This window comes from Manis pentadactyla, chromosome 4, assembly GCF_030020395.1.
Source record: "Manis pentadactyla isolate mManPen7 chromosome 4, mManPen7.hap1, whole genome shotgun sequence".
In the NCBI taxonomy this organism is placed as follows: domain Eukaryota; kingdom Metazoa; phylum Chordata; class Mammalia; order Pholidota; family Manidae; genus Manis; species Manis pentadactyla.
Window position 1 is genome coordinate 26,870,454 of NC_080022.1, and position 25,521 is coordinate 26,895,974.

Sequence of the window (25,521 nt, forward strand, 5' to 3'; positions counted from 1 at the left end):
TAATTTTGCATTTTCTTAGTTAATTAACTGCTCTACTTTCTTTACTGTGGTTTTATTACCTTTGTTGACAGCTATTAAAACTTAGGAACACTTCCATCTATAGTAGTCCCTTCAAAATACACTGTAGAGATGGTTTGTGGGAGGTAAATTCTCTCAGCTTTAGCTTTTTTGGAAATTGTTTAATCCCTCCTTATTTAAATGATAATCTTGCCGGATAAAGTATTTTTGGTTCGAGGCCCTTCTACTTCATTGCATTAAATATGTGATGCCACTCCCTTCTGGCTTCTACTACGGTTTCTGCTGAGAAGTCTGATGATAGCCTGATGGGCTTTCCTTTGTATGTGATCTTATTTATCTCGGTGGCTGCTTTTAATACTCTGTCCTTGTCATTAACATTTTAATTATTATATGTCTTGGTGTTGTCCTCCTTGGTCCCTTGTGTTGGGAGATCTGTGCACCTCCTTTGCCTGAGAGACTACCTCCTTCCACAGATTGGGGAAGTTTTCAGCAATTACCCTTCAAAGACACCTTCTATCCCTTTTTCTCTCACTTCTTCTTTGGTACCCCTGTAATACAAATATTGTTCCGTTCAGATTGGTCACACAGTTCTCTCAGTATTCTTTAATTCCTAAAAATTCTTTTTTCTCTCTGTGCCTCAGTTTCTTTGTATTCCTCTTCTGTAATTTCTATTTCATTTATTGTCTCCTTCACCATATCTAATCTTCTTTTAAAATCTTCCATTGTATGTTTCATTTCTGTTAGTGTGTTCCATAGTGATTGGATCTCTGACCGGAGGTCATTCCTGAGTTCTTGAATGTTTTTCTGTAGCTCCGTGCACATGTTTATGATTTTTATTTTGAAATCTCTTTCTGGAAGATTCATGAGATTGGTTTCATTTGACTTTTTCTAGTGTATATAGGATTTTGCTTTGAACCAGGTTCCTTTGATGTGACGTTTCATATTTGTATATGGCCCCCTCTTGTGCCCAAAAGCTCCATTCTGCGGAGCTGCTCAGTCCCTGGAGCAGTATCGGGACGCAGGGGTGCAGTGTTGGTGCCTGGAGGGCAGGAAAGAGCTGTTTCCTGCTTCCTGGCTGCTATGCCTGTCTTCACTGCCAGAACCAGTGGGCCGGACACACAGGTATAAGCCTCTATGCTTTGCGTTTGTAGCTTCTGTAGGTGGGGCTTCCCTCTGGCTAGCCTGACACCAGGGCAGAGTTTTCTGGTTTGTGAGCCAGGTGCAGGTTGTCCAGGAGGAAGGTGCAGCAGGCTGAGTGTCATGAAGGGGGCGCGGGGCACCTTGGAGCTGTGTAGCCAGCCAGTGGCCTGGAGCGCCTGAAGATCCTGAAAGTTCCCAACCTGCTGGGCAGAGTGCACCTGGACAAATTTGTCTCTCTCTCCTTTCTCCTGAGCAGTAAGCTTTGTGCAGTCCTTGCCCTTTTACCTGCCCTCTCGCTGTTAGGAATTCTCTCAAAGACTGCCCGCCTATCTTTTGTCCTGTAGCAGCTGGATCTGGATCTTGTTTTTGCACACGTAGCTGGAATATTAGTCTCTCCAGGTATTCTGCCTGTCTTAGGTTTCCACTCCCCCTAATCACAAGAGCACCATGCAATGTAGGTTTGTGCTCTCAGTGCAGATATCCAGAGCTATGTGTTAAGCAGTCCCCGGCCTCCACCCCCTCCTCACTCCGTTTCTGTTCCTCCCACCAGTGAGCTGCTGTGGGGAAAGGTGTTGGGTCCCTGCTGGGTCACGACTTTGGTATGTATCGTGTTCTGTGAGGTCTATTCTTTTCTTTAGGTGTATGTGGTCTAATGCAGCCTTCTTTTCTGTTGCTCTTTCAAGATTACTTGTATTAATTATATTTTTTATATCATATGTAGTTGTAGGAGGTGGCATCTTATCTCACCTCTCATGCCACCATCTTGAATCCTCTCCCTATGGCTAACTTTCATTTAAAGAGCAATAGATTTCTGGCTTTAGCTTAAGAGCAAAACCTGTTGCAGGTGATTTTTCTCTTCAGTTTTGTAAGAAGTTTTACATAGTTCTCAGTAAGTATAGTAAGTCCTCACTAAGTGTTTGCTGTTTATTATTATTACAAATATGTATATATCTCTATTTTGTGACAAGTGAGGTTTTAAATTCTTTTCTTATACTAAGGGCATGTGTTTTTCTTTTCATATTTGGTTTGGGGGCTTTCGCCTGAGAATTTATTTTGTTCATCCCAGTTATATTTGATTCTCTTTGGCAATGTTTTTGTTTATGTTGTGTATTTGTATACTTTGGTTTGAAAATTACAGCTCTTGGGGAGTGAGGAGGGATAACAAAAACTAAGGTAAAAGACTATGACAATAATGCTACTTTTCTTTTTCCTTTTTTGCTTTTTCAGTTTGAGCAGAAAACTGGTGCAGTTTTTGATGAAATTGTAGAGAACTGTAAGTACCATTTTAGAAAAAAAATCCTGTCTTTAGATACATATTAAATACAGATATAGATAGGGCATTTATGTGTAAAAATAGCTCTCCAGTTTAGTTAGGACTGATTAATGTTATATAATTTGATAGAGTTCAGATCATATTAGACCTTGTTAATATATTCAGCAAGTTAATCTGACTTGTAATAATTTTTTAAAGTATTTTATTTTTAGTTACTAAATGTTGAAATATAACTGGTTTGTGTATGTGTGAATCATGTAGGAGTACTTACCCAATGAAGGTTTCTACTGTGTTTAATTACAGGGTCTTTTAATTTTATATTCTTCTATGTTACATGATGTTCACAGAAAAAAAAACCAAAAAACTTTTTTTTTCATGCTTATAAAAGTAATACATTCGATTTTACTATACAAAAATGGATAAGACAGGGAATAAAGCCTTTGTCTTTACCATTCTCCAAAGATAACCAGCTTAAAAAGTTTAATATATATCTTTCCAGACTTTTTTCTATTAAATAAATATCAATATATGGTGGGTGGGGATTTATGTATGAATGTAGAGATCATATGAATACTGTTTGTGCTGTTGTCATTCAAATGATGACGTTTTTCTATGTCAGTTCATTTTTACATATTGCCCCCTTTTTAATAGGTACTCAGTATTTTATTATATGGCTGTGCTGTAATTTAACCAACTTCCTCTTTTATACATGTGAATGTTATTTTCAATTTTTCATTATTACAAACTATAGTGAGTGTGTATTCTTATACTTATTTTTGTCTGTTGAAGTGTTTCCGTAGGGTAAATTTTAAAAATAGAATTTATGAATCATCAAAGGATGTTTGTGTACTTGTTTATTATGAGGGAAAAATTTTGTCATCTAGAATTTCTCAGTCATGGGGAATGTGCATTTCTTTGTTTTGAGTTTACTTCCACCAGTAGGATCTGAGTACAGCCTTTCTTTTTGGAATTAGTTTGTTAGTATTTGAGTGATAACAGCTTTTGTAGTTTGCCTATTGAGAGGTAACTACCTCTCTGAATCATCAGGAAGTGATGGAATAATCTGGAAGTTCATTCATTTATGTCTAGTGTGGGCTATGATGACTCAAAGACTGGGACTGGTGACTTGAGCACTTATACATGGTCTCGCTATTGCCTTGTCTTTCTCATAGTATGGTGTTGTGAGGGTACATGGCCTTCTTTCAGAGATGCTCAGGGCTGCAAGCAAGAACAGTTCAGAAGGCAGAAGCTGCATCTTTTCTGACCTAGCTTCAAAAAATTACACAGTATCACTTTATTACATTCTTTTGGCTACAAGAAAGTCACAAGCCTGCTCAGATTCAGGGGAAGATGTAGACGTCACTTTTTTATAGGAGAAAGGTCACGGTCACACTGTACAAAACCATGTAGATGGGAGGTAATATTGCAGCCATATTTGGAAAAAGAATCTGCTGTCGCAGAATTTTCATTCTAAAACCTTGATGATTTATTATAAACCAGATGATAACAGCTTTTGAAAAAAACTTCATCTTAAAGGTCTATTTGGATCCACATTTAACCACTTCATGTAATACATAAACACAAAGTACATGAATTTGCTCATACATGATTTTTCAAGAGTAACTTTTTGGTTTAACCTCTTCCTATATCATTGTCCTTATCTCCCCTCAAAACCTGTCAGCAGCTTTGTAGGTGTCTTTCCATGTTTTTCCCCAATGTTCATAAGCTCATTATATACAGCTCATTATATACACAAATGTATATAGGTATACATAAGTAAGAATTTTGAGGGTTTTTACTTCTGCTTATTTAACAAGTAGGATCATCATATACATACTTTTCTCCACCTAACTTGTTTCTTTCAAGAGTACTTCATGATTTCCCTCCACCTCACTGGGATAGTGCCAATGCTTCTGCTGTAATTCCATGATTTAGATGGTACAAGTCATCTTTGGCCTTCTTTTTAGGCATTCATACTGTTTTAGTTTTTGTGCCATGATAAATTGATGTGTTAAAAATCCTTTAATATATGTCTGTATATATTGTGGTTTTATATTTGTGGATAGATTACAAAGAATGGGGTTTGTGAGGTAGAGGGTAAGTGTAATTTTAATAAGTATTGCTAGCTGTTTTCCAAAAAAGCTTCAGTGCCTCACATGTCTACCAGAAGTGTGTAGGAACACCTCCTCCTACCCTTAGTTAGTGTATATTATAGCTCTATTTCATGTTTGCGATCTGATGGTTGCAAAAATGTCAATTTAATTTGAATTTTCTTAACACCTATTGAAATTAAACTTCAGCCGCTTTGAATAAGTTTAACATTTGGACTGGCTCCTCTGTCTTGTTTAGTCATAAATATTTGTTAAATAAATGAATATCCTTTGCCCATTTCTTAAAGTTTTTTCATGCCACGTTGGACACTTGTTTTATATTATAATAGTTGTAAAGTGAGTCATAGTAAGTATGGTAAAGGATAAATCTGAAGGAAGATTCAGGTATACATTTAAAAAGATGAACAATCACTTGTTCATTTGGAAAATTTAACTTTTAAACTACATGACCTAAAGTTATTTTGATGATGGAGTAGGGGATTTTTGTGTAAACTTTTCCTGAAGAAACATTTAATTTATTTATTTTTATTTATTTTATTTTGGTATCATTAATCTACAGTTACATGAAGGACATTATGTTTACTAGACTCCCCCCTTCACCAAGTCCCCCCCACATACCCCTTCACAGTCACTGTCCATCAGCGTAGTAAGATGCTGTAAAATCACTACTTGTCTTCTCTGTGTTGCATAGCCCTCCCCGTGCCTCCCCCACACTATACATGCTAATTGTAATCGTAATGCCCCCTTTTTTCCCCACCCTTATCCCTCCCTTCCCACTTATCCTCCCCAGTCCCTTTCCCTTTGGTAACTGTTAGTCCGTTCTTGGGTTCTGTGATTCTGCTGCTGTTTTGTTCCTTCAGTTTTCCTTTGTTCTTATACTCCACATATGAGTGAAATCATTGTCTTTCTCCGCCTGGCTTATTTCACTGAGCATAATACCCTCTAGCTCCATCCATGTTGCTGAACAAACATTTTTTAACATACAAAAATTTGATCTTTTTTAACATCACTATTTTCAGTCTTCTTCAAAAAAGTTTTCCTTATCCCTTAATTACACACTATCCTAATTTCTTGGGACAGTTAGAAAACCCTTTTCCTAAAGTATTAAATAAACCCAAAAATATATAACATGTGAGATATATTTTAAAAAGTAATAAACCTTGGCTTTACTACCCTGTTTAAAAAAAAGTACATTTATAATTGACTTTAATGCCAGTGATTGTCCCTGTCCACCTTTAATATCATTTTCTCAGTCCCATTTGTTCTCTTTCAAATAGTCATTATTCTGAATTTTGCTTATTTCCTTGATTTTATTTGTAGTTTTTACTGCATTTATATTAATATATTGTTTAGTTCTGCTTCTTTATGAACTTAATATTGTTTGTGAGTCATACTCTTACCATTTCTTTTTTTCTTACATGTTCCTGAGATTTGACATTGACTGTACTGATCATGTAGCTCTCATTCATTCATGACTTATGCAATGAATTACTACTCATTATATAAATAAATTATAATTTTAATTTATTCATATGCCATTTTAATCATTTAAAAATGTCCAGTTGAATGTATTCACATTGTTGTACAACAGGTCTCTAGAACTTTTTCATCTTGCAAAACTGAAATTTCTATATCCTCTGAACAATGATTCCCTTCCTCCTTTAAGGATCATCCATGTTGTAACATATGTCATGTAACAAATGTCCTTCCTTCTTAAGGTTGAATAATATTCCATTTTATGGCTAAGCCTCATTTTGTTTATCTATTGTTAGGCATTTAGATTGCTTCCACCTCCTGGCTGTTATAAATAATGCTGCAATGAATATGGGTGTTCAAATAGCTCTTCAAGATCCTACTTCCATTTGTCTTGGATATATGCCCATAATTGGAATTCTGGCTCAGGTAGAAATACTATATTCAATTTTTTGAGGAACTGCTCTACTGTTTTCAGTAGTGGTTGCAACATTTGACATTTGCATCAGCAGTGTGGAATTGTTTGAGGTTCTCCACATTCTTACCAACAGTTGTTATTTTCTGTGCTTTTGATAATAAGCCATCCTAATGGATATGAGTTTGATACATTTGCATTTCTCTAATGATATGTGATGTTGGGCATTTTTCATATGCTTGTTGGCTGTTGTATATCTTCTTTAGAAAAATACCTATTTAAGTCCTTTGCCCAGTTTTGGATTGGTTGTTTTTTGTAGTTGTTGATTTGCAGTTCCTTATATATTATGGATATTAACCCAGAATATCTGGACTATCAGATGCATGATATGTAGATATTAGATATTGTCTCCCATTCCATACATTGCCTTTTTGCTCTGTTGATAGTTCCTTTTGATGTGCACTTGTTTTAAAAATGTGATGAAGTCCTATTTGTTTATTTAATTTTTTGTTTCCTGTGCTTTCAGTGTCATATCCAAGAAATCATTGCCAAATCCAGTGTCATGAAGCTTTACCCTAATGTTTTCTTCTAGCAGTTTTATAGGTTTAGGTCTTATGTCTAAAATACATCACAATTTAAAAGTGTGTTCTACTGTGTATATGCTTCTTGATGCTTCTAGTTTTCCTATTACAAGTCTTTCCTCTATGAACATTCTTGTGTATGTTTTATGATACATATAGTAAAGTGCTATGTATGAAATTTGGTGTAAAATCTGTTCTGGTGGTTTCTGTCAAAAACAAGTTTAAAATCTATTACTTTCGCGCAGGGGATTGGCAGACTTTTTCTCTGAAGGGCCAGATAGTAAATACTTTAGGCCTTATAGATCATACTACCTTTGTGGCAGCAACTAAAATTCTTGCTGTTGTAGCATGAAAACAGCCATATACAGTTCATTAAGGAATCAAAGTGATTGTTTCCAGTAAAACTTTATGTACACTGAATTTTGAACTTAACATAATTTTCATGTCAGGAAATATTTTCATTTTGATTGTTTTAGCTACCATTTAAAGTGTGAAAACCTTTTAGTTCATGGGTTATACAAAAACAATAGGTGGCTTTTGGATTTGGCATGCAGGCGTAGTTTACTGTCCTGTTCCAGGGTATGTATGGGAAGGTAGTTGCTCAGGCCTAGGGTATGTACATTCTCAACTTCACTAGAAATGCAAAACTTACTTTGCAAAGTAGTTTTATCCATTCACACATCTACCATTGGTTAAAGTTTTTGTCACTGTGTATCTGGCCAACACTTAATTATTATCAGATTTAAAAAAGTTTTCAGTATAGTAAGTAAAACAGGAAATTCATATTTAAAGAAATTTGCATTTCTCTGGTTAATAATTTAGTTGAACATGTTTTCTTGTTTATTGGTCATTTCTGATTCATCTTTTGCAAAATGCCTGTTGAATATCAAATTTGTTGCCCACTTGCTATTGGCAAGTGAATTTTATGAGTTCTCTGAATATTTTAAAGAATAAATTTTTTTACTTACAGATAAAGCAAATAACCTCCTAATTCATGAATTGTCTTTACATAAAGTCTTTGCTTAAGTAGAAATTAATTTTAATGTTTTTAAATGATAATAAATATGTCAGTCTTTCCTTTATGGTTTGCATTTTTTTTTTCATGTAGGAAAATAATTTTTATGCTGCAGTCAGAAAGCCCTTTTATATTGTTTTCTAATTCCTTAGTTTTACCTTTGACTTGTAACTCTTGGATTATCCTAGAATTAGTTTTTTATATGACTTGTGTTAGGGAACTAATTTTATTTCTTTTATAATGCTAAAAGATTGACCCACCATTTATCAAATATGATTTCCTTTACCCAGTGATCTATAAAACTACTCTATAATGTTTATATGTGGGCTTTGTTCCACATTTGGTTAATGTTCCATTGACTGTTTGTTTATGCCTGTGCTAGTACTATATACTGTTTTCGTTAATTTAGTTATATAATAAGGCTTAATAATGTGATGATTCACATTCCTGAAAGTTGTTCTTTAGGAATGTTTTGCCTTTTCTTGCCACTGTTCGATCTAGAAGTATCTTGCCAAGTGCCTAAGAAAACAAAATCAAATAACAACAAAACCTTGTTGGGAATTTGATTGGAATTGTCTTAAGTGTATAGATCAGCTGGGAGTGTATCAGATTGTATATGATATTGAGTCTTCCTATCCATGAACTTGGTATCTTTACACTTACTTAGATCTTTAATGCCTTTAAATAAAATTTTACAGTCTGCTTCATGAAGGATTATCTTGTAAGCCCTTTATATTTGGCATGTAAGTCTTATTTAAAATTTTTGACTGTAGGGTAAAATTAGGGTACACTTTTTTTTTGGACGAATAGCTGATTATGCTACCATATGTTAAAAAATTCATATTGTCATCTAAATATTTGATGTTTTCATCACTAAACTGAATAGGGACTACCAAGACTGGGAATTTCTATTATATTAATATGCTTGTATTTATATGTTAATAATGAATACTAAATATTTATTTTTATACCGAAATGATTGTTTATTATATATATTATTATAAGAAATATTTTAGTACTGTGTATTTACTGGCTATGGGGTATAAACATTAATTTCTATGTCAAACCACAGTCTTAGTTTTATTTTCTGTTGTTTTAAAACTTTACCAAGCTGTCCTTCCACTAAATTTTAGTATGATTTTATTCAATTCCCAGAAATTTTCTGTTGGAATTCCAATTGGAAATGCATAAATTTATATATTACTTTTAAAATATTCAGTATTTTTATTATTACATTTTTCTATTCTGAAACAGACTACATCTAATATAGAGCTTGCTGTGTACCATTTACTTAAATTTATAGTTTTCTAGTAGTATGTATTATGCTTTTCTTCTGTCATTTGTTCTTAAATGTCTTGTCATCTTTGCACATTGAGTATTTTTTAAATTTTTATGTTCTTACTGCAAGAATAATCAAGCTATCTGACTCAATTCCCTTATCAAATTTAATAGCCTTTTAAAATTTGAGTTTAGTTATCCAGACATTAAACCATACCCAACTAAATGTGTTTTATTTCTTTTTCCCAGTGACTGCTCAAAATATATAATTTATTTTTGCTAAAACTTGTGGGATTACATTAAATGATAAGGTAGTTACCACTTTTGACTTACTTCTGTTAAGTAGTTTTCATATTTTGTTATTTAGGCCTGATTGTTTTCTTGTTTCTGTCACCTACGGTTAGGCTTTATTACTTAAAAAAAAAAAATACTCTGATTTCCCTTGAGGAATGGCTGGGGAATATTAGTATTTATATATTGCTGTTTTCAATTTGCTGATATTTTATTATTTATTTATTTTTTTGATTTTGGTATCATTGATCTACAATTACATGAAAGACATTATGTTTACTAGGCTCCCCCCTTCACCAAGTACCCCCCACATACCCCTTCACAGTCACTGTCCTTCAGCGTAGTAAGATGCTATAAAATCACTACTTGTCTTCTCTGTGTTGCACAGCCCTTGCCATGCCCCCCACACTATACATGCTAATCATAACACCCCTTTTTACCCACCCTTATCCCTACCTTCCCACCCATCCTCCACAGTCCCTTTCCCTTTGGTAACTGTTAGTCCATTCTTGGGTTCTGTGCTTCTGCTGCTGTTTTATTCCTACAGTTTTCCTTTGTTCTTATACTCCACATATGAGTGAAATCATTTGGTACTTGTCTTTCTCCACCTGGCTTATTTCACTGAGCATAATACCCTCTAGCTCCATCCATGTTGTTGCAAATGGTAGGATCTGTTTTTTTCTTATAGCTGAGTAATATTCCATTGTGTATATGTACCACTTCTTCTTTATCCATTCATCTACTGATGGACACTTAGGTTGCTTCCATTTCTTGGCTATTGTAAATAGTGCAGTGATAAACGTAGGGATGCATCTGTCTTTTTCAAACTGGAGTGCTGCATTCTTAGGGTAAATTCCTAGAAGTGGAATTCCTGGGTGAAATGGTATTTCTATTTTGAGCATTTTGAGGAACCTCCATACTGCTTTCCACAATGGTTGAACTAATTTGCATTCCCACCAGCAGTGTAGGAGGGTTCCTCTTTCTCCACAACCTCGCCAACATTTGTTGTTGTTTGTCTTTTGGATGGTAGCCATCCTTACCATTGTGAGATGATATCTCATTGTGGTTTTAATTTGCATTTCTCTGATGACAAGCGATGTGGAGCCATCTTATCATGTGTCTGTTGGCCATCTGAATTTCTTCTTCAGAGAACTGTCTATTTAGCTCCTCTGCCCATTTTTTAATTCGATTATTTGCTTTTTGTTTGTTGAGGTGTGTGAGCTCTTTATATATTTTGGATGTCAACCCTTTATCGGATCTGTCATTTTCGAGTATATTCTCCCATACTGTTGGCTACCTTTTTGTTCTATTGATGGTGTCCTTTGCTGTACAGGAGCTTTTCAGCTTGATATAGTCCATTTGTTCATTTCTGCATTTGTTTCCCTTGCCCGGGGAGATATGTTCAAGAAGAGGTCACTCATGTTTATGTCTAAGAGATTTTTGCCTATGTTTTTTTCTAAGAGTTTTATGCTTTCATGACTTACATTCAAGTCTTTGATCCATTTCAAATTTACTTTTGTGTATGGGGTTAGACAGTGATCCAGTTTCATTCTCTTACATGTGGCTGTCCAGTTTTGCCAACACCATCTGTTGAAGAGACTGTCATTTCCCCATTGTATGTCCATGGCCCCTTTATTGAATATTAGTTGACCATATATGTTTGGGTTAATGTTTGGAGTCTCTATTCTGTTCCATTGGTCTGTGGCTCTGTTCTTGTGCCAGTACCAAATTGTCTTGATTACTATGGCTTTATAATACAGCTTGAAGTTGGGGAGTGAGATCCCCCCCCACTTTATTCTTCCTTCTCAGGATTGCTTTAGCTACTCGGGGTCTTTGGTGTTTCCATATGAATTTTTGAACTATTTGTTCCTCTTCATTGAAGAAATCTGTTGGTAATTTGATATGGATTGCATCGAATCTGTATATTGCTTTGGGCAGGGTGGCCATTTTGACGATATTAATTCTTCCTAGCCAAGAGCATGGGATGAGTTTCCATTTGTTAGTGACCTCTTTAATTTCTCTTAAGAGTGTCTTATAGTTTTCAGGGTATAGGTCTTTCACTCCCTTGGTTAGGTTTATTCCTAGGTATTTTATTCTTTTTGATTCAATTGTGAATGGAATTGTCTTCCTGATTTCTCTTTCAATTAGTTTATTGTTAGTGTATAGGAAAGCCACAGATTTCTGTGTGTTAATTTTGTATCTTGCAACTTTGCTGAATTCCGATATTAGCTTTAGTAGTTTTGGAGTGGAGTCTTTAGGGTTTTTTATGCACAATATCATGTCATCTGCAAATAGTGACAGTTTAACTTCTTTTTTACCAATCTGGATTCCTTGTATTTTTTGTTTTGTCTAATTGCTGTGGCTAGGACCTCCAGTATTACGTTGAATAACAGTGGGGAGAGTGGGCATCCCTGTCTTGTTCCCGATCTCAGAGGAAAAGCTTTCAGCTTCTCGCTGTTGAGTATGATGTTGGCTGTGGGTTTATCATATATGGCCTTTATTATGTTGAGGTACTTGACCTGTATACCCATTTTGTTGAGAGTTTTTATCATGAATGGATGTTGAATTTTGTCGAATGCTTTTTCAGCATCTATGGCGATGATCATGTGATTTTTGTCCTTTTTGTTGATGTGGTGGATGATGTTGATGGATTTTCTAATGTTGTACCATCCTTGCGTCCCTGGGACGAATCCCACTTGGTCATGGTGTATGATCCTTTTGATGTATTTTTGAATTCGGTTTGCTAATATTTTGTTAAGTATTTTTGCATCTACATTCATCAGGGATATTGGTCTGTAGTTTTCTTTTTTGGTGGGATCTTTGCCTTGTTTTGGTATTAGGGTGATGTTGGCTTCATAGAATGAGTTTGGGAGTATTCCCGCCTCTTCTATTTTTTGGAAAACTTAAAGAAGAATTGGTATTATGTCTTCTCTGTATGTCTGATAAAATTCCGAGGTGAATCTGTCTGGCCTGGGGGTTTTGTTCTTGGGTAGTTTTTTGGTTACCGCTTCAATTTCATTGCTGGTAATTGGTCTGTTTAGATTTTCTGTTTCTTTCTGGGTCAGTCTTGGAAGTTTGTATTTTTCTAGGAAGTTGTCCATTTCTCCTCGGCTTTCCAGCTTGTTAGCATATAGGTTTTCATAGTATTCTCTAATAATTCTTTGTATTTCTATGGGGTCCGTCGTGATTTTTCCTTTTTTGTTTCTGATTCTGTTGATGTGTGTTGATTCTCTTTTTCTCTTAATAAGTCTGGCTAGAGGCTTATCTATTTTGTTTATTCTCTCGAATAACCAGCTCTTGGTTTCATTGCTTTTTCTATTGTTTTATTCTTCTCAATTTTAATTATTTCTTCTCTGATCTTTATTATGTCCCTCCTTCTGCTGACCTTAGGCCTCATTTGTTCTTCTTTTTCCAATTTCGATAATTGTGACATTACACTATTCATTTGGCATTGTTCTTCCTTCTTTAAATATGCCTTTATTGGTATATATTTTCCTCTTAAGACTGCTTTTGCTGCATTCCTCAGTAGTTGGGGCTTGTGGTGGTGTTGTCATTTGTTTCCATATATTGCTGGATCTCCATTTTAATTTGGTCACTGATCCATTGATTATTTAGGAGCATGTTGTTAAGCCTCCATGTGTTTGTGAGCCTTTTTGTTTTCTTTGTACAATTTCTAGTTTTATACCTTTGTGGTCTGAAAAGTTCGTTGGTAGGATTTCAATATTTTTGAATTTACTGAGGCTCTTTTTGTGGCCTAGTATGTGGTCTATTCTGGAGAATGTTGCATGTGCACTTGTGAAGAATGTGTATTCTGTTGCTTTTGGATGTAGAGTTGTATAGATGTCTTTTAGGTTCATCTGTTCTAGTGTGTGGTTCAGTGCCTCAGTGTCCTTACTTATTTCCTGTCTGGTGGATCTGTCCTTTGGAGTGAGTGGTTTGTTAATGTCTCCCAAAATGAATGCATTGCAGTCTATATCCCCCTTTAGTTCTGTTAGTATTTGTTTCACATATGCTGGTGCTCCTGTGTTGGGTGCATATATATTTATAATGGTTATATCCTCTTGTTGGACTGAGCCCTTTATGTAATGTCCTTCTTTATTTCTTGTTACTTTCTTTTTTTGAAGTCTATTTTGTCAGATACTAGTATTGCAACACCTGCTTTTTTCTCGCTGTTGTTTGCATGAAATACGTTTTTCCATCCCTTCACTTTTAATCTGTGCATGTCTTTGGGTTTGAGGTGAGTCTCTTGTAAGGAGCATATAGATGGGTCTTGCTTTTTTATCCATTCTATTGCTCTGTGTCTTTTGATTGGTGTATTCAGTCCATATTAATTTAGGGTGATTACTGAAAGATATGTACTTATTGCCATTGCAGGCTTTAAGTTTGTGGTTACCAAAGGTTTAAGTTAGCTTCTTTACTGTCTAATTTAACTCGCTTACTGAGCTATTATAAACACTGTCTGATGATTCTTTATTTCCCTCCCTTCTTATTCCTCCTCCTCCAATCTTCATATGTTGGGTGTTTCGTTCTGTGCTCTTTTTAGGAGTGTTCCCATCTAGAGCAGTCCCTCTAAGATACCCTGTAGAGGTGGTTTGTGGGAGGCAAATTCCCTCAACTTTTGCTTGTCTGGTAATTGTTTAATCCCACCTTGTTATTTAAATGATAATCGTGCTGGATACAATATTCTTGGTTCATGGCCCTTCTGTTTCATTGCATTAAATATATCATGCCATTCTCTTCTGGCCTGTAAGGTTTCTGTTGAGAAGTCTGATGGTAGCCAGATGGGTTTTCCTTTGTAGGTGACCTTTTTTTTCTCTCTGGCTGCCTTTAATACTCTGTCCTTGTTTTTGATCTTTGCCATTTTAATTATTACGTGTCTTGGTGTTGCCCTCCTTGCGTCCCTTGTCTTGGGAGTTCTGTGTGTTTCTGTGGTCTGACAGGCCATTTCCTCCCCTAGTTTGGGGAAGTTTTCAGCAATTATTTCTTCAAAGACTTTTTCTCTCTCTTCTTCTTTTGGTACTCTTATGATGTGAATATTGTTCCTTTTGGATTGGTCACACAGTTCTCATAATATTCTTTCATTCCTGGAGATCCTTTTATTTCTCTCTACATCAGCTTCTCTGCGTTCCTGTTCTCTGTTTTCTAGTCCTTTAATGGTCTCTTGCATCTCGTCCATTCTGCTTTGAAGTCCTTCCAGAGATTGTTTAATTTCTGTATTCTCTCTCCTTAGTTCTTGCATATTTCTCTGCAAGTCCATCAGCATGGTTATGACTTATGTTTTGAATTCTTTTTCAGGAAGATTGGTTAAATCTACCTCCCCAGATTCCTTTTCAGGAGAGGATGTGGAAGGTGTCTGGGTTAGCCTGGTCTGGATCAAATTTATTTGCCTTTTCATACTGATAGATGCAGTGGTATGCTATTGACTCGTCTGTGAGCTGGGAGAGCCAAGACCTTTTCCAGTTGCTCCTTACCTTTCTTTACTGGGACAACGGTGACCCCTAGCGGCTTGTGTTAGGCAATTGCGCGTAGACTGGATCTGTTTCTTGCCCAGCCGCTGTGGAGGAAGCTCCCTTGCTGTGGGTGTGGCCAGCCTCAGGCTGCTACTCTGCTATGCCGGGATGCCGGAGTGGGAACAGACGGGGGGGGTGCTGTTTATCACTGTGAGGGGTCTCAGAGCTGCTGCCCAGGGGGTTAGTGTGCCTGGAGTTCCCCGTGATTCCAAGCTGCTGGTCTAAGTGTCCTGGGACCCTTCCTTTGATGTCCGTGTCCCTTTAAGACTTTCAAAAAGCCCTTGCTTTTCTTTGTCCCAGGGGTGCCGGCTATGGGGATCCACTCACAGGTCTTACTGTCCTGTTTCCCTAGTATCCAGCACCCCACGCCTGGGTGTGGATGGCTAGGGCTGGCTATTTCGCAGTTCTGGGCTACCTCTCCCTCCCTGCTCCGACTCCTCTCCTCCCACTGGGAGCTGGGGTGAGAGGCGCTCAGGTCCCGCTGGGCCGGAGTTTGTATCTTACCCCCTTCGTGAGGCGCTGGGTTCTCCCGGGTGTGGATGTGGTCTAGCTGTTGTCCTGTATCTTCTGGTCTTTTACAGATAATTGTATTTGTTGTATCTTCAAAAATATATATGTTTTTGGGAGGAGATTCCCACTGTCCTACTCATGCCACAATCTTGGCTCTGCCTTGAATTTGCTGATATTTTGTCAAGATTTTTTTGTGACGAAGTTTGTGTACAGTTGGAGTTAAAGCTTCATTAAATGTTTTATAGAATTCTCTAGAGAAACGGTCTGGAATTTTTGGAGACTTCTTGGTGTCATGCTGTAAGAGATGAATTCAATTTTCAGATAGGTAATAGGGTTATTAATATTTTATGTTTCATATTGTGCCCGTTTTGGTAAGTTATATTTTTCACGGAATTTTTCCATTTAAGTGGTCCCGTATCTTTTGAATTAGAGTTTTTTAAGAGGAAAAAATAATGAGATCTCTATGTGGCTCCGATTTGCATTTCCCTGCCAGCTAATGATGTCAGACATTTTTTCAGTGTACACACTGGCCTTTCTTAAATGTTCTTTTGTAAAGCATCTGCTTAAACCTTTGCTCATTTTTTTAACCTTACTTATTTATTTATTTTGGTATCATTGATTTAAAATCACACAGGCAACATTGTGCTTACAAGATTCCCCCTATTATTGAGTCCCCACCACATAACACCATTTCAGGCACTGTCCATCAGTGTAGTAACATGCCATAGATTCACTACTTGTCTTCTCTGTGCTGTAGTGCCTTCCCCATGCCCCCCCACCATGTTATGTGTGCTAATCGTAATGCCCCTTTTTCCCCTCATCTCTCCGTTCCCACCCACCCTCCCCAGCCCCTTTCCCTTTGGTAACTGTTAGTCCATTCTTGGGTTCTGTGTGTCTGCTGATGTTTTGTTCCTTCAGTTTTTTCTTTGTTCTTATACTCCACATATGAGTGAAATCATTTGATACTTGTTTTCTCCACGTGGCTTATTTCACTGAGCATAATACCCTCTAGCTCCATCCATGTTGTTGCAAATGGTAGGATTTGTTTTCTTCTTATGGCTGAGTAATACTCCATTGTGTGTATGTACCACATCTTCTTTATCCGTTCATCTACTGATGGACACTTAGGTTGCATCCATTTCTTAGCTATTATAAAGAGTGCTGCAATAAACATTGGGGTGCATATGTCTTTTTCCAAGTGGGATCCTTCATTCTTAGCATAAATTCCTCGGAGTAGAATTCCTTGGTCAAATGGTATTTCTATTTTGAGCATTTGGGGAACCTCCATACTGCTTTCCACAATGGTTGAATTAATGTACATTCCCAACATCAGTGTAGGAGGGTTCCCATTTCTCCACAACCTCACCAACATTTGTTGTTGTTTGTCTTTTGGATGGTAGTCATCCTTACTGGTGTGAGGTGATATCTCATTGTGGTTTTAATTTGCATTTCTCTGATGAGAAGCGATGTGGAGCATCTTTTCATGTGTCTGTTGGCCATCTGAATTTCTTCTTTGAAGAACTTGTCTGTTCAGCTCCTCTGCCCATTTTTTAATTGGATTGTTCACTTTTTGTTTGTTGAGGTGTGTGAGCTCTTTATATATTTTGGATGTCAACCCTTTATCGGATCTGTCATTTATGAATATATTCTCCCATACTGTAGGATACCTTTTTGTTCTGCTGATGGTGTCGTTTGCTGTACAGAAGCTTTTTAGCATGATGCAGTCCCATTTGTTCATTTTTTATTTTTTATTTTTTAATTTTGTTTTCATCTACAATTACATGAAGAACATTATGTTTACTAGACTCCCCCCTTCACCAAGTTCCCTCCCACAAACCCCATTACAGTATGTAGTATGATGCTGTAGAATCACTACTTGTCTTCTCTGTGTTGCACAGCCCTCCCCATGCTCCCCCCACATTATACATGCTATTGTAATACCCCCTTTCTTTTTCCCTACCCTTATCCCTCCCTTTCCTCCCATTCTCCCCAGTCCCTTTCCCTTTGGTAACTGTTAGTTCATTCTTAGGTTTTATGATTCTGATGCAGTTTTGTTCCTTCACTCTTTCTTTGTTCCTATACTCCAAATATGAGTGAAATCATTTGGTACTTGTCTTTCTCCCCCTGGCTTATTTCACTCAGCATAATGCCCTCAAGCTCCATCCATGTTGTTGTAAATGGTAGGATTTGTTTTCTTCTTGTGACTGATTATTATTCCATTGTGTATATGTACCATATCTTCTTTATCCATTCATCTATTGTTGGACACTTACGTTGCTTCCATTTCTTTGTTGGACTGAGCCATTTATTATTATGTAATGTTCTTCTTTATCTTTTGTTACTTTCTTTGTTTTGCGGTCTATTTTGTCTGATACTACTGAAACACCTGTTTTTTTCTCCCTGTTTGTATGAAATATCTTTCTCAATTCCTTGGCTTTTAGTCTGTGCATGTCTTTGGGTTTGAGGTGACTCTCTTTTGAGCTACATAGAGATGGGTCTTACTTTTTTATGCATTCTGTAACTCTGTGTCTTTTGATTGGCGCATTCAGTCCATTTACATTTAGGGTGATTATTGAAAGATATGTACTTATTGCCATTGCAGGGTTTAGATACGTGGTTATGAAAGGTTCAAGGTTATCTTCTTTTGTATCTTACTGTCTAACTTAAGTCGCTTATTTACCTATTTTAAACACTGTCTGGTGATTCTTTACTTTTCTTTATTATTATTCCTCCTATTCCATTCTTTATATGTTGGGTGTTTATTCTGTGCTCTTTTGTGTTTCCTTTAGCTGCTTTTGTGGGTAGTTGATTTTATTTTTTGCTGTCAGTATTTGGTCTGCTTTCTTTGCTGTGATTTTATTTTCTCTGGTGACATCTATTTAGTCTTAGAAGTGCTCCCATCTAGAGCCGTCCCTCTAGAATATCCTGTATTGGTGGTTTGTGGGAGGCAATTTACCCCAACTTTTGCTTCTCTGGGAATCATTTAATCCTGCCTTCATATTTAAATGATAATCGTGCTGGATACAGTATTCTTGATTTAATGCCCTTCTGTTTCATTGCATTAAATATATCCTGCCATTCTCTTCTGGCCTGTAAGGTTTCTGTTGAGAAGTCTGATGATAGCCTGATGGGTTTTCCTTTGTAGGCGACCTTTTTCCTCGCTCTAGCTGCCTTTAAAACTGTCCTTGTCCTTGATCTTTGCCATTTTAATTATTATGTGTCTTGGTGTTTTCCTCTTTGTGTCCCTTCTGTTGGGTGTTCTGTGCACTTCCATGGTCTGTTCGATTATTTCCTTCCCCAGTTTGGGGAAGTTTTCAGCAATTATTTCTTCAGAGACACTTTCTATCCCTTTTTCTCTGTTCTTCTTCTGATACCCCTATAATCTGGATATTGTTCCTTTGGGATTGGTCACACAGTTCTCTTAATATTGTTTCATTACTGGAGATCCTTTTTTCTCTCTGCATCAGCTTCTGTGCATTCCTGTTCTCTGGTTTCTATTCTATCAATGCCCTCTTGCATCTTATCCATTCTGTTTATAAATCCTTCCAGAGATTGTTTCATTTCTGTAATCTCCTTCTGGACATCATCCTTTAGCTCTTGCATATTTCTCTGCATTTCCATCAGTATGGTTATGAGCTGTATTTTTTATTCTTTTTCAGGTTGATTAGTTAGTTCTATCTCCTTCTCAGGGTTTACCTCTGTGATCTTGGTCTGTATCAAATTCTTCTGCCTTTTCATGGCGATAGAGGTATTTGAGGGGAGCTTGCGGTGTGTTGGCTAAGAGAAAGTCCCTTCTTGCTGGTTTGTGGCCTTCCTCTCCTGGGAGAACAGAGACCCCTAGCGGCTTGTGCTGGGTAGCTGTGTGCGGATGGGGTTTCTAGTTCTTGCCTGGCCGCTCCGGAGCTCCACAGTTGCCGTGGGCATGGCCATCCTCAGGGTGCTTCTCCAATATGGCGGTGCTGCGTCGGAGGGGGAACGGGCAGGAGGCTGTTTATCTCCGTGAGGGGCCTCCAAGCTGTGCTGCCGCCCAGGAGGTTATGGCGCCCGGAGTTCCCTGGGATTCCCAGCCGGTGGACTAAGTGTCCCGAGACGCTTCCGTTCAGTTGTGCGGTCTCTTTCCCTTTTAAGACTTTCAAAAAGCACTCGCTTTTTTTTGTCCTGGGTGCGCCAGCTGCGGGGACCTTCTCACAGGTCTTACTGTCTTGTTTCCCTAGTTTCCAGCACCCCACGCACGCACTGTGTGTGTGTCTGTGCTCTGGTACGGATGGCTGGGGCTGGGTGTTTAGCAGTCCTGGGTTCCCTCTTCCTCCCCACTCCGACTCCTCTTCTCCCGCTGTGAGCTGGGTAGTGAGGGTCGCTCAGGTCCCACTGGGTTGCGGCTTGTATCTTACCCCCTTCTTGGTGCGCTGGGTTCTCGCAGTTGTAGATGTAGGCTGGCTGTTGTCCTGTATCTTCTGGTCTCTCTTTTTATTAATAGTTGTATTTGTTGTATTTTTAAAAATATATATGATTTTGGGAGGAGATTTCTGCTGCTCTATTCATGCCGCCATCTTGGTTCTTCCCCATTTGTTCATTTTTTATTTCGTTTCCATTGCCTGAGGAGATGCATTCAGGAAAAAATTGCTCATGTTTCTATTCAAGAGAATTTTGCCTATGTTTTCTTCTTCTTCTAAGAGTTTTATGGTTTCATGACTTACATTCAGGTCTTTGATCCATTTTGTGTTTACTTTTGTGTATGGGGTTAGACAGTGATGCAGTTTCATTCTTTTACATGTAGCTGTCCAGTTTTGCCAACACCAGCTGTTGAAGAGTCTGTCACTTCCCCAGTGTATATCCAGGGCTCCTTTACTGTATATTAATTGACTGTATATAATTGGGTTTATATCTCTGCTCTCTTGTCTGTTCCATTGGTCTGTAGTTCCCCCATTGTTTTTCAAGAATTCTTATTACATCCTATTAATAATGTAATAATGGAAAAAAAACTCTTTGCCCAATTTTCAATTTGGTTATCTTTTTATTCTTAAGTTGTAAGTTGTGTTTTTTTTGCCAAGTTGTATTAAGTTGTTATTTTTGTATTAGTTTGATACAACTCTTCTACTGCATTGATCAGTAGATAGAATCAGTAGATAGATGGGATATCTCTGTATCTCTGTCTGTATTTATCTGTACGTCTCTTTCCATAGCCATCCATCCTCCCATCATTCTGTGGTTTGCCTTTTCATTATCTCTGTGGTATCCTTTGAAAAGCACAAGTTTTCAATTTTGAGGAAGGTCACATTTTCTTATTATATTTTTCTGTCTGTGTGTTCTAAGAGAATTATCCCAAGATCATGAATATCTTTATTTTACTTTTTCCTAGAAACTTCATGGCTTTAGCTTTAGCTTTTATGATTAGGTGTATTATCCATTTCAAGTTAGTTTTTGTATATAGTGTTTTGTAAAACAAAATATTTTTGTATGTGGATATCTAGTTTTATCAGCCCCATTTATTGAAAAGATGCTTTGTGATCGATTTAATTTAGCCCTTTTTCTGAAAACCAGTTAATTTGTATATTTGGGTTTATTTCTTAACTCATTCTGTTCCATGGTCTGTATTTCTGTCCTTATGCCCCTACCACAATGTTTCGTTAGTGTATTCTTTTATTAAACAATCAGATATTCTAAGTCATATTTTTGTAAGTTGTTTTGCTATTGCAGATCTTTTGCATTTTAATGTAGTGTTTTAGTAGAAGCTTGTCAGTTTCTGTAAAACACTTCCTGGGGTCTTGATTGGGGTTGTGTTGTGTACGTAGATCAGTTTGGGGAGAATTGACATTAAGATAATACTGTTTTCCAGGTCATTAATATGATATGTCTTCAATTTATTTAAGTCGTCTTTCATGTCTTTAAACGGTGTTTTGTAGTTTTCAGAACATAGATATTGTATGTAATTTGATATCACTATGTATTAAATTACTTATACTTTTGTAAATGAAATTTTAAATATTGTTGAGATACAATGTACAGATAATAAAATTCACTGTATTTTAAAATCATTTTAACTTTTCATTTTGAAATAATTACTTATAAAATGAGTTAGTATAAGTCATTCTACTCTGCTCTTAAAAATTGTTTCATCTATTCAAGTCCTTTGCATATAAACAGACATTAGAATCAATGTGTAAATTTATGCAAATAAGCCACTGGGACTTTGGTTGGAATTGAATTAAACCCATAGATTAATTTGGGGGAGAATTGACATCTTAAATATATTGAGTCTTCCTATCTGTGAGCGTGGCATATTTCTCAGTGTTTTTAGGTCTTCTTTAAATCTCTAAATAATTTGTAAATTATCATTAAATTTTAAAGGACCATTTGTTCGTCTCAGTCTATAGATTTTGTACATCTTTTATGAAATTTAGCATTCCTGATTTTTTTGTCTTGTCACAATTTTGTCTGAATTTTTCGTGTGTGGGTAATTTGAGACACAGTTTTCCTTCTATAGAGATATTCCTTTCCAAGTCAGTGAATAGTAATCCGTTTTTTCCTTACTCATTTTCAATGTAATTTTCCCTATTTATTCTAATGATTTTTTAAAGAAATTTAGCTTTTGATTGAACTTCATTATCTTTGTAAATGCCCTCTCAGGTTGATCTTTATTATCTTTGCTAAATGCCCTCTCAGGTTGAGGACTTTCTGTTTATAGTTTGCTGAAAGATTTTTTTTAAGAGTGTATATTAAATTTTGTCAAATGATTTCTCTTCATCTACTGAGATGAATTTTTTTTCCTTTATTATGTTGATGTGAATTGATTTTTTCATAGTAAACTCACCTGCTTTTGTGGAATAAATCCTACTGTCATGGCATATTATTTGTCTTACATCTTTTAATATTCAATTTGTTAGTATTTTAAATATTTATGCTTATATTTTAAACACTTATGTTTTTGAAGGGTATTGGTGTCAAAACATACTTTTCTTTTTTTGTCCTTCTGGTTCCAGGGTAATGCTGTGCTCATAAAATTTGCTTGGTGGTGTTCCTTTCTCTTATATTTGCTGAAAGACTTCATGTAAGATGGGTGTAATTTCTTCCTTAAGTGTTTAATTTACTAGTGAAATCATCTGGCCTTATGCTCTTCAGATTTTCTATTTCTTCTGTGTCTGTTTCAATAATTTGCACCTTTCAAGGCATTTGTTCTTGGTTATCACAGTCCAGTAGAATTTTTCTGTGATGGTGGAAATGTCCTATATGTAGACTGTTAAAGTATAGTAACCACCAGCTTCCGGTGCCAGTTGAGTACTTGAAATGATAATTGGAAGTTTTGATTTTTTTTAACGTAAATTTTATTTTAATTAATTGTATTTTAATTTTGAAGTTTTACTTTAAATAATAAATAGTCACAGGTGGCTAGTAGCTTACCCTATTGGATACTGTTGATCTAAGCTGTCATATTCATTTCATAAAGTTTTAAATATTTTTAAATGTATTGTCATAAAGTTGTTACAGTATTTTAAAATTTATTGCTACAAAGTTGTTTTATAACATTTTCTTAATTTATATTTACTCTGTGATATCGTTAGTGCTGTCTCTTCTTTCATGTATGCTATAGGTAATTTGTGTCTTCTTCCTCTTGCTAGTCTCATCTTTGTGTTAATTTTTAAAATTAAACTATTTTAAATATAAAATAAAATAAAATAAATTTACCATCTTCACCAGTTTTAAGTATATAGTTCAATAGGGTTAATGTTAAGTGCACTGGCATTGATACACAACTAATCTCAGTAACTCTTCATTTTGCAAAACAAACTATTTACCTTTTTTTTTTTTTTCGCACGCAAGTGATTTTATTATCTGAAGGAGAAAGTGGCTGCCCCAGAGGGGGTGCGGGGGAGAGAGAGAGGGAGGGAGAGCAGGGAGAACAGGGGGACAGAGAGACAGTGACAGAGAGAGAGGGCAGCAGAGAGACAGACAGAGAGAGAGAGGTCAGCCTCTTTCCCTATTTTTTTAAGTTGAAGGACCTTTGATATACAATCTTATGTTGGTTTCAAATGTTCAGCACTTAACCACATTATCAAATCCTTACCCCCCCGCCCCCCCCAGTGTGGTTATTGTTTATTAGAGTAGAAAGATACCACAGAATCATTGTATATATTCTCCATTCTGTACTACTGTCCCCGTGACCAACTTAAATTGTGATTGTGAATTACTGTGCCCCTTTATCCCCCTCATCCTCCCCTCCAACTTGCCCCTCCCCCTCCCCTTGGTAACTCCTACTCACTTCTCAGTGTCTATGAGTCTACTGCTAGTTTTTGTTCCTTCTACTTTGTGTGTGTGCTTATTTCTGCTTTATTTATGTATTTTTTATTAAGGTATCATTGATATACAATCTTATGAAGGTTTCTTATGAATAACATTGTAGTTACTATATTCACCCATATTATCAAGTCCCCCCCCAACATACCCCATTGCAGTCACTGTCCATTGGCATAGTAAGATGCTATAGAGTCACTACTTGTCTTTTCTGTGCTATACTACCTTCCCTGTGTCCCCACCCCCTACTTTATGTGTGCTAATCACAATACCCCTTAATCCCTTTCTCCCTCCCTCCCTATCCCTCCCTGAAGGGCCCCCACCCATAAGATGGCAAACTTCCTGCTTCTCTTCCGGGTCCTTGGTTCCCACCAGTGCCACCTGAAGCCCAGTCACCCCTCGCCCCCCTCACAATCCCAGCACCTAGCCAATAGCCACCAGCCCTGTAGAAGTGAAACCTCAATCAGCTCATGCCCCTTCCTATATAACCCAGCACCTTTCCCTAATAAAGCGGAATTCTCCAGTGAATTGCTGCTGTGTGTCGCTCCTTTCCTTTCACTCCCCATCCCCTTTCCCTTTGGGAACTGCTAGTCCCTTCTTGGAGTCTGTGAGCCTGCTGTTGTTTTGTTCCTTTAGTTTTGCTTTGTTATACTCCACAAATAAATGAAATCATTTGGTACTTGTCTTTCTCTGCCTGGCTTACTTCACTGAGCTTGTTCCTTCTATTTTGCTTTGTTTTTATATTCCACAAATAAGTGAAATCATGGTATTTGTCTCCACCTGGCTTATTTCACTTAGCATAATAATCTCTAAACCCATCCATATTGTTGCCAATGACAGGATTTGTTTTCTTCTTATCGCGGAATAATATTCCATTGTGAATATGTACCACATCTTCTTTATCCATTCATCTGATGATGGACACTTACGTTGCTTCCATATCTTCGCTATTGCAAATAGTGTGGCAATAAACATAGAGATGGTATTTCTGATTTTAGTTTTTTGAGGAACCTTTCTACCTGCTTGCCACAATGGTTGCATCAATTGACATTCCCACCTATAGTGTAGGAGGGTTCTCATTTCTCTGCATCCTTGTCAATATTTGTTACTTCTTATTTTTTGGATAGTGGCCATGCTAACTGGTGTGAGGTGATATCTCATTGTGGTTTTGATTTGCATTTGCATTTCCCTGATGCTGAGTGATGTTGGAGCATCTTTTGCCTTTGGCCTTTTGTATTTCTTTGGGGGAATATCTTTTCAGGTCCTCTGCCCATTTTTCAATCGGGTTATTTGTTTTTTGGGTGTTGAGGTGTATGAGTTCTTTATATATTTTAGATGTGAACCCCTTACCAGATAAATCATTTACAAATATATTCTCCCATACTGTAGGATGCCTTTTTGTTCTGCTGATGGTGTCCTTTGCTGTACAGAAGCTTTTTAATTTGATGTAGTCCCACTTGTTCATCTTTTATATTGTATCCCTTGCCTGAAGAGAAGTGTCCAGAAAAAAATGGCTCATACTTATGTTCAAGAGGTTTTTGCCTATGTTTTCTTCTAAGAGTTTCATGGTTTCATGTCTTTGATGAAAAACTGTCCAGCTTTGCCAACAGCAGTTTT

At 36.7% G+C, this 25,521-nt stretch overlaps 1 protein-coding gene across 8 annotated transcripts in view; it reads left to right on the forward strand.

The window, feature by feature from the left end:
* ZMYM4 (zinc finger MYM-type containing 4) overlaps positions 1 to 25,521 on the forward strand; it is a 190,647-nt gene that overhangs the window by 100,030 nt on the left and 65,096 nt on the right. For 7 of the 8 annotated variants that reach the window (XR_008996962.1, XM_057499994.1, XM_036911942.2 and 4 more), the window contains exon 2: positions 2,386 to 2,431. The exons of the other annotated variant lie outside the window; for it this stretch is intronic. Coding sequence is in view for 3 of the 7 variants with exons in the window: in XM_057499994.1 (XP_057355977.1) it covers positions 2,386 to 2,431 (46 nt within the window). In the remaining 4 variants the exon portion in view is untranslated. The remainder of the gene's footprint in view (positions 1 to 2,385; positions 2,432 to 25,521) is intronic. 8 annotated transcript variants of the gene reach the window in all.